Source organism: Sardina pilchardus, chromosome 15 (genome assembly GCF_963854185.1).
Source record: "Sardina pilchardus chromosome 15, fSarPil1.1, whole genome shotgun sequence".
Taxonomy (NCBI): domain Eukaryota; kingdom Metazoa; phylum Chordata; class Actinopteri; order Clupeiformes; family Clupeidae; genus Sardina; species Sardina pilchardus.
This window is the reverse complement of record NC_085008.1, coordinates 3,415,889-3,425,573: the sequence shown is the minus strand read 5'-3', so window position 1 is coordinate 3,425,573 and position 9,685 is coordinate 3,415,889. Positions and strand designations below refer to the sequence as shown.

At 42.5% G+C, this 9,685-nt stretch overlaps 1 protein-coding gene and 1 long non-coding RNA gene across 2 annotated transcripts in view; both read right to left on the bottom strand.

The window, feature by feature from the left end:
- LOC134102367 (adhesion G-protein coupled receptor D2) overlaps positions 1 to 3,428 on the bottom strand; it is a 68,138-nt gene extending 64,710 nt beyond the window's left edge. The window contains exons 1-6 of the mRNA XM_062556452.1: positions 3,365 to 3,428; positions 3,063 to 3,203; positions 1,650 to 1,755; positions 953 to 1,058; positions 664 to 719; positions 107 to 236 (exon numbers count right to left, since the gene is read on the bottom strand). Of these exons, the coding sequence (XP_062412436.1) occupies positions 107 to 236; positions 664 to 719; positions 953 to 1,058; positions 1,650 to 1,755; positions 3,063 to 3,171 (507 nt within the window). The 5' untranslated portion in view covers positions 3,172 to 3,203; positions 3,365 to 3,428. The remainder of the gene's footprint in view (positions 1 to 106; positions 237 to 663; positions 720 to 952; positions 1,059 to 1,649; positions 1,756 to 3,062; positions 3,204 to 3,364) is intronic.
- A 238-nt stretch (positions 3,429 to 3,666) lies between these two features.
- Positions 3,667 to 5,449, bottom strand: LOC134101768 (uncharacterized). Its single transcript, XR_009941450.1, has 3 exons — positions 5,294 to 5,449; positions 4,646 to 4,692; positions 3,667 to 3,948 (listed from the first exon to the last, which is right to left on the bottom strand). It is a non-coding gene; the product is annotated as an uncharacterized LOC134101768 (long non-coding RNA).
- Between the last annotated feature and the right edge of the window lie 4,236 nt (positions 5,450 to 9,685).

Genomic DNA, 9,685 nt, shown 5'->3' with positions numbered 1-9,685 from the left:
TTGACAAACTGCATGCCCGCCTCTGAACCACATCATACGTTTGATATTTATGTGTCTGGAAACAATGGCTGATATTTTGGGGCAGATTACTTTTTTTCCCCTTTACCTGTAGATCCAAGTAATTCATGAGGACAGCGAAGTTGGTGGTGTGGTTGCAGAAGCAGGTTGTGCCGGCGGAGTCCGACTGGGTCATCCAGCAGCCTTCACTGGACCAGCTGGAGGCCTGGCCACCGGCCCTGCACAAAATGAGCAGAGGACCTGCAGGATTATCTCACAGACATTACCACGCATGTGTCACCACCAAACCCTCTACTGTGCACACAGAGAGGGGAAAGGAAACAAAGAAACAAAGATGGATGAATGAATGAACAAGCAAGCAGACAAGGAGATAAAAAGATAGAGAGACAGACAGACAGACAGATAGATAGATAGACCGAAAGACAGACAGACAAGGTAAAAAGACTGATAGACAGTCAGACATAGTCAGATAGATAGGTAAATGGACAGATACAAAAATTGAGGAAGAGTTTAAGAGTTTGAGAAAAAGAAACTGACTTTTAATACACCTTTTTGCAATATGAGAGCGAAAGTGAGAGAGTAGTCATGGCAACAGAGGGGACGGGGGTCCGGGTGGAACAGAAAAGAGCAGGATGTCATACTTACATCAGGCTGAAATTCCAGAACGCGCACACGGGTGTGACCAGCCGCGAATACTCCACCTATAACAAAAACAGATGTTTTCTTTTGCCGTACTCCCTTTCTGTTCTCTGGAGCCAAGAGCAACAAGACCCAAACAGGCCCCGAGCCCGAACACCAATCCCCAGGGAAGCACCATGAAATTTACAAGTTGTGAAATCGCAAACAATCTCTTATACCCTGACATATCTACGACCCAGGAGTGCAGGGAGTAAGTGAAGCAGGTGGTTTATAAGCCCGTAGATGGCATGCTTACCACGCCCGTGGCGGACAGGGTGTAGTGGACAGACACAGGGACGTTTGCTGATTTGGAGACATCTCGAACAGTGGCTGAGATAACCGCCGAGGACAAATGAGGGGGGCTGTGGGGATAGGACAGGACACTTCAGAAACAAGCTGTGACAGAGCTTGAGTTTGAGGAACAACACACTTTTCATACTGAGACTGATCTACTTGTATTTTTATAAAGAGTGATTATATTTCTGCTCTGGTTTGGTTCACAAGACAATGAATCTGAATATGACTTATACTAGCAAGGGTAACATAATTTTTAAAACTGTTTCAATTCCTTGACGCAATTTTGCAATGGGTATTTTTTTCTTTCCTTAGACACTTCTAACTTGGCTGATTACACGATTACACAGTTCCAAATTAATCTCCAAATTATGAAGGGAGATCATTCAGAGGGTGTTTAAGTCACGTTCAACTGTGATTAAATGACAATGAAAAAACAGAAGAAGGTGATTAATTTTAAACACTGATTATGCAATTAGCCAAGTAATACAGATGATAAACTAGTGATGACTAGTTTCAAATATGTACAACAAGTCATCACCGATTAGTTGTGTGCACAAACTGTCTTCAACAAGGTTTACATGTTGACCTGGAGGGCTAAATACCCCTCTTATATATTTCTTATTGTATTGTACTCAGGATGGAGTGCCCGTACACACCTTTCACCATTTTTCATGTCTTCTGATGAGGGAGACTGGTCCTCATCAGCCTCAAGGTCTTTGAGGTGGCTGTAGTAGGTATGGATGAACATGACATTCCTGTGGCCTATCAGTGAAGAAAGAACAAGTCGTAAGCAGCATACATGGAATCTGCACAGAAATCTGATACCTGGCAACTCTCTTCTCGCTAAGTTAGACCTGAAAAAATGGGCTATCACTGAAGCATTTTGTTCACTGCGCACTTCGTTCGAGTGTCTCCTGCAACAATTAGCTTCCACTGTAATCAATGGAACTGGCTACACCAGATGTGATAAGGATGCGTACCGTACATTCTAAAAAAACTATTTTTCCAAAAACGGAACGCTTCACTTCCGGACTCGGTGTACTGTAGCCTGGGCCTTATAAAGTAATAGAGTAAAGAGAATTCATTTATCAGCACGTCTCCACAACAATGGCTACTGTGTACTGGATTTACTTGATTTTATCATGTACATTAGTTGCATATGAATGAAATGTCTAGGTTTACGAAACCTCTGTGAGAACCCAATTTGATCAAGTAGTTTCAGTGAAATTGATTAAGTGAAGTTTGTATGAAGTATTACTGTATGTCATTTTTAACGTCATTGTGTTATACAAGCGGCACACCAAGAAAGCATTCAGATGTCCTTAGTAATGCAACATCAATGTTAAACAACTTTGAATATGGTGGGCCACAGTATGATGAAGAAGTCATTGAAGTTGAAAACATATGCTATGAAACCACTGATACTTTTTGCCTGCTCAATACCTAACCCATTCATGGTGGGAACAAAGCATGGTTTATATCAAAGCATAACATAATATACAACTCAGCTCCAAATTGGTCTCTAAGCATAGTCCTCTTTAAGAAACTCATGTGAAAACTTTTGGCAACAATGTTAGCGTCATGATTATCTCAATGTTCTTGAAAAGGCTCATGGGGACACAATGAAATGGTGACACCAAGGCATCCCATGAGTTCCTTGCGTCACTGGTTCAGTAGCTGCTTCACATTGATCTAACATGATTCTGTTGGATAAATCCCTTGCTTGGCAAAATGTCAGTTCAACGTAATAACATTGTGTTTGATAGACAAACGGGAGTTTGTTCAATTTCATGTTTTGTGGATTAGTAAATGTGACAAACCCTCTTTTCCTTTCCCCGCTAGTATATACTTTTACCTTACTTGACCCAATTAGAAAAATGGATTACTCAATTGGAATGACGTTTTGAACACGATAAGGTTGCATTTTATTCAAAACTAGACTGTTTTAAGTAATTGTAACATAATATGGTTTGATAAATTGGATAGCCCTGACTTTTGCTTTTGTACAGTCAGTGTATGCTTATGTGCAAATGTACAGTAAATGGCTCTGTGTGCTGTGCTGCTCTCACCTAGCGCATGGAGTCTCTGCACCTCTGTGTCGGGGATGAGGATCTCATCCTGGCTGCTGCTGCTCTGGCTTCCAAATGCAGATGGCTTGTACACACAGCTACAGCTCATCTGAGTTAACTTCCGTGGCTCCAAGTGCACATCTGAGGAAGACGAATGCCGATAGGAGAAAGGAGGGACACAGAACAGGGAGGAATGTTAGTGGATGAAAAGCACATACAAGTGCTACAAGACCAGCAAAGAACCTGCAATTAGGGTATGTTTTGTCAGAGAAGACTAATCTGAAATAGTGTTCATTCCTTACCAATGTTTTTAGTTGAAAGAGTGAAACTTTTCCCTTCTTCCCATATCACATCAGCTAGTGCCCATGTCAGCTTGTCGATGCTTTGTATTATAGTAAATGGCTTGGGGGCAATCTATAAGAAAACAATGTGACAAAATTAAGGAGAGCAAGTACCTACAATTAACCTATTGTGTTTCTATAACACGTGCATTAACATACATACATACATACATATATAATTACATATTAAATACAGCTTAATATAAAAATAAAGAAGCTACCATGTTTCCAAGGGGAGTTTCATAAGACTGACTCACTTCAGGGTCAGAAGACTTCATCCACATAGCTACCATGTCTGGGGCAATAATCTCACTTGCGAGGCGCAAGTAGTCTGTAGCTAAGGACACGACAGCCTCGTGTGAGGCATTGGCAGAGTAGATCTGGGTGGAGGCAGCCCGCTCGATCATCTCAGTGAGGTGCAGGACATCTTTTGCCTTCACCACACCCGGACTGGTCTCCAGGACCCTGAGCAGCACACCAATGAGGTCACCAAGTCTGGAGAGATCCATGACAGCCGACGAGTTGAAGTAAATCTCCTCAATCGCCTTTGGGATAGAGAGAATGAGAATGAGAGGGCTAGAGGCGAGAGTGGTGAAGCAGGCACGCTCAACTCCCAAAACACAACAACTTTGGGTGCGACTTAACAGGACTGTCAAAAATAACTTGAAAAACCGCACTCCCAAGCTTTTTTTCTCATGTGTATTATATTTTATTTGACCATGTCCGCTAACACGGACACATTTCGAACTAAGCTGTCATCAGTGCGTCACGCTAGTGACGGTTTAGGCCGAAACACGTCTGTGTTAGCGAACATTGTCCAATAAAATATAATACACACGAGAAAAAAAGCTTGGGAGTGCGGGTTTTTCAAGTTATTTTTGGCTAGAGGTGAGAGGACACTGTGAGAATCTAGACATGCCGCCAAATTTTGTGTAATAAGTACAAATGCGTTGCTGCTCAAGAGAAATACTCAGCACATACTTCAAATGGAGAAATTGGTGCAAATAAATTCATCCTATCAAGATTACAGGTAATTGGCAGGATTACTGTCAGACTCATTTAATTTATCGAAACCAATAGCTTTTTATTGAACTATATAGATTAGGTTCAAAGGTTAACTGCAAAATACTGATAAAGGCATGTGAGACGTATGTTTGTTAACACTCGGGTGACCTATTATTAAGGTCCAGCTGGTGGAACTCTCAAACTTACAAATGTGGATAATGTGGAATCCTCACTCACTTTTGAGAACAAATCAGTCCTTGGAAATCTAGAGGCATCCAGCCCAGCTGTGACAAGGGCGTGGAACAAAAATAAAGAGACGTTAACACCCATTAATCACACACTTGTCCAAAGGGAAAACCAAACTAATAGGAGTAAAATTTGTCTTTGCCTTCTTCACTGTCGGCAGACGCAATACTATATTAATTTCTTTCTTGCAACATATTGCCACCTTGCCAACTTTGGCAAAATTGAAAGCATACTTGCCACTGAAATGAGAATTATTGTAACACAAAACACGTTTAGTCTTGGCATTTAATTTAATTTGTCCCATCTGCAATGAATTATCCAGCCATTTATTAATCATCTTCATTAATAATTTCCCATTTCTTGCATTTGTTTTTTGCTATCAGTGGGAATAAACACTTATCAAAGACTTTCTTACATACAAAACTGGAGGTACTGGCTTAAAAAAGATGAATAGATGTGTTAAATGTTTTCATGCTCTGCTTATTACTGGTGACTGCTGTAAACTACTGCTTGATTCAGAGAGGGTTGATGAATCTAGAAAAAAACACTGTCTACTTTTGAATCATAAGCAGTAAAGCTAGGTTTCTCTACGATTAAGTGGGTGCTTGAAAGTGTGTACAGAACACAGTGTGGCTTTACATTTCAGAACCTGGCAGATGCCCTGTTTGGGTGTCTGGCATCGATCCAGTCCCCAGCTGCCACTCAATGGATCTAACGTCACACAAGCCCCTCTGTTGGAAAAGAGGACAGTTTCCGACGAGAAGTTATGATAATGCCAGTTTGTGTCCAACTCAGGGAGTAACATCTGGCTGGCGAGCAGGCTGCTGTTCCCTGTACAGAAAAATAAATAAACACATAGAACAAAACAAATAAACATAAAATCATGATCATACCAAAAAACAGACCGCTTTTCCAAATTACAACAGCATCTGTGTAGATCTTGAGAAGAGGAATTGCTGGTAGGCCAAGTGCAGATTTCTGTCGTTTGCGATGATGTCATAGCACCAGAGGGAGAACGCTTACGCCTGAGTGATGCATACAGAGTACTAAACATCTGTCCATATGTTCTCCTTCCAAGGGAATCATGAGAGCCGAGGGGCGATTACTCACCATTCTGGGCCATGTCAGAAGCGAGCAGTTTGTTTTGAAGGGTGGGATTCAGAATTACAGCACGCATGAAATATTTACAACCATTAGGAGTTGAGTTTGCCAATTACAACTTGGCCAACGTTCTCTGTATTCATATGGGTCCAGACAGACAGTAAGAGATAGACAGAGAGAGAAAGAAAGATCTAGGAAAAGAGAGAGAGAGAGATGAGGGTAAGAAGCGAGAATGACAGAATGGCTAGGGAAGAAAGCTGACAAAAGAAAAACAAGAGGAAAAGACAAAGAGGACAGAACAGTCAGAAAAGAATGACAGTATGGAAGGAAGGCATAACAAAAGAAATAACAGAAGCGGAAGATAAAGTAAGATAGAAAGAGAAAGAGAGAGAGAGAGAGAGAGAGAGAGGAAGAGGGAGGAGGAAAGTTTCCTTAAAGCCAGAGTTGGAATCCACTCTGAACAGTGCACCCATAAGGAGGCCTTTGCGAGCAGAGCTATGCTGTAATCTAGTTCAAATGAAGTGAGTCCACCCTAAAACTTTCCTCCGCCCTCCTTTCCCCCCTTCTTTGCCTTCGTCTGTTTTTTTACCTTGACATGGGGAGTTCCCCCAGTAATTCTTCAGAGAGGGCTCGATTTCTAGGGCTGAGGCGCTCCATGTATAAACCCGGCCAGGGGAGATGGGTGAGCAGTCTTTTTCCATGGTTAGGATTTCAGGGCCATCCAGCGCCCGGTCCCAAACGTGAAGCTGCGTCACACTGCCACAGAAGGACTCGCCACTCCTGAACCTTTTCCCTTGCCCGTTACCTTCTTGCCCCTGGCCTACAATAAAGACGCCATCGTCACCTAGGTCCTCGCCAGGGTAGAGGCCTTGGCCCTCATCCATGAGCAGCCCGTCCGTCCAGATTTCCCAGGTCCCTCCGCCGGACCTCCAGCTCACACATAACGAATGCCAGATTCCGTCGTTCTGGAGCGACGCCTTCGATAAGCCCTTGTTGCCGTGCACCAGCAGGGTGAACTGGATGGGCTTCCCCTCCTCCAGCGGCGGGACCTGGGCCTGAAGCTGGAACTCGTTAGCGAATGTGCGTATGGAATAAGAGAACACAGTGGAAACTCCATGGCAACCGGGTTCAAAGAGGACCTGGGAGCATATGGTCACCGCGTTCATACGAGGGAAGGTGCGCAGCAGGCGAGCCGACTTCCGGTCCGAGTGTGCCGAAAACTGCAAAATGAAGGAGTATGGCACTGGGGCCATCTGAAAATCTATACCAAAAAACAAGAAAGAACAGGGAGAGAGAGAGAGAGAGAGAGAGAGAGAGAGATGGAGAGAGAGAGAATGTGTATCATAAATGAATGGAACAATGTTACGTAAGCCCCCCCTGTGGTCACACGTCGATTGTAAACACCAAAGAAACACTTTCTTCTCTCTCCTTTTAACAGTTTAAATGCGCTAGCTCCAAAAACACACTCACCATATTTCCAAATTAAGCACACACAAGCCTATGTTGAGGGAGAAACATTTACGTCAATAAAAAGGTGATGATATTCAAACGAATTGGCAGGAAATTGAACACTTGACTCACCATTTATTTGTGTCATGACTTTGCCTGCTATCCAGACAGGCTGAGTGATGTTGAGGGACTGCAGAAAATTGGTCAGCTGTCGGTTCTCCATGTCACTGGAGACCCTGGCCAGAGCGCCAGACTTCTGGGCGCAGACCTGCAGTGTTGCACTCCAGTTGAGGCGGTTGGGCACTAACTCATAATCGTAGTTCTCAACAGGAAGATGATGGGTTCCACTCAGCACGAAACCTGTATGGCCATAGTTGAGGTTAGACCAAAATGACATGAAATTCAGTAATGGCAGTTCAAGAGTAGCAACATAAGTTCAAGAGTAGTAAAATGATTGGCATATATTCATGCTCAACTTCATTCTTCTGTTCAAGAAAACCTGGATGATACTCTATTTTCTACAGAAACCTGGATATTACTCTATTTTTCTACTTTCTCTGTTTTCTAATGTCTAAGTCACTTTGTCTTTGAGGCTAAAATAATGACAGCCTAATGACACTTGGTATACCCTTTAGGCTAGGCACTGACACTGACTCTACAAACCGCTAGGCTACAGAAAAGGTGTTCTTTTACCTTTTACGACGTAATGGAGACAACAAACCTGTGAAATTAAGCAGTTTTACATTCAATTAGACTGAAATGCAGTAATATAACTTTAAACACTTCAGATATTGACACAACCAACATACTCACAATGACAGCGAACTGCATCAGACTTAACCACAGCATACTGCAAGAAGGAAAGTTTAATTAAATTGGCATCAACTGCTATAACACTACGATAATGTCGTGCGTAATGAACTCGTTTTAACTACTTCGCTCAACCCAACAAACATATTGATACAAACCAAATTGTCCACACTGTAGAAACGTCAGGTTAACTAATACAGTAGCTTACCTGAATACTGCTCTGGGCGTCTTTCAAATGTAATGACGGCTAAAATAGAGTTTTGCCTTTGTTTCAGTGAGTCCGACATGAGACAAACTTTGCCTTCATTAAAATTCCATCGCCAACTCTCACCAGAGCTGTTCGGTAAAGTCCTTAACTGAGTCCTTAGCTGCAAAAACAAAACTAAAGAGATATGAAAATCCAAAGTAGCCGCCGTTCTCCTGCTGCAAACTTATGGGAAACTTCTAAATGATATCAGCGTTTGAGTATTCATTGAGTGATGCGCTGACAGAGCGCGAGGAGGGGTTAGCTCGAGCTGCGCGGGTGTAGCCACAAGTTCGCTGGCTGGAGAGGCTGCACGCTGTGTTTCACATGTTCAACAGTGTTTACATACGCAGATGACAGAGGCGTATTTGGCTGGGGCTTTCACCACAGAAGATCATTCCAGTCTTAAACCACCATATTTTGCTGTATATTTCGACCATTATGCTCCCTCAAGATCGTAAAATGATGTCCCTTACCCAAGCCGCCCATTTAGGACCTCACTCCATCATTGGTGTGAAAACAGCCTTCACCTAGGCACAAAAGAGCGCAAAACTGTGGTCAAGCTGAATGCCATGATTGACTTAACAGCAGAAGGCAACGTGGAAATAGCAAACCAGGTAAACGTTTCCTTGCTCAATTTAATGAACGTAGTGCTCAACAGAATATTCTAAGGTTACCAATCCCATGTCTGCAATTACATAACATAACGTGGTGATGCTAAATTGCCCCTGTATTGTAAATCTGTAAGGCCCTCAGAGACACTCAAATTCAAGTGTGAGGTACAAAAAGGCCTGCTCTTGCATGCGTAAAGACAAAAACAAGCCATTACTCCATCTGATGTACTGGGACTGTACTGTGCACTGGTCTGGCCCCGACCATATGGTTAAAAAGCTCACAATGAGCAAGGAGTTTGGGAGTGCAAGATAACAGTGGCAACCATTCAGGAGTGACAAATGACCCCTCATTCAACACACTCATCTTCTGGACACCAAAGCACCGCGCAACAGGCAGATAAGCTCTCAGAGCCATTTTGACTTTTACAAGAGTTGTAAAAGCTTGCCAGTTGCTGTGGAAAGGTGCATGCTATTTGTGATGTTCACTGACACACATGCTTATAATTTGTATCACAGCAGTATCTGCTTTATATTATCATGTATCAACATATATATAGTATACACAGTAGCACAATACAACTCGTATTTATTATATCACAACGGAATTCTTCTGGCAAAAAAAAACAGTATGGCTGAACTACACAATGGCCACTACTACAAGGTTTAAAATGGAAGATGTCTAGTCTTTACGACGATTTTGTTTGTTTCAACATTATGTTTCATGTGCACTCGAGTGCATTTGTATGTGGATGATGAGAACACTTAACAGGTTATTTGATAAATGTGTAGAAGTAAGGCCCTACCAACAACAAC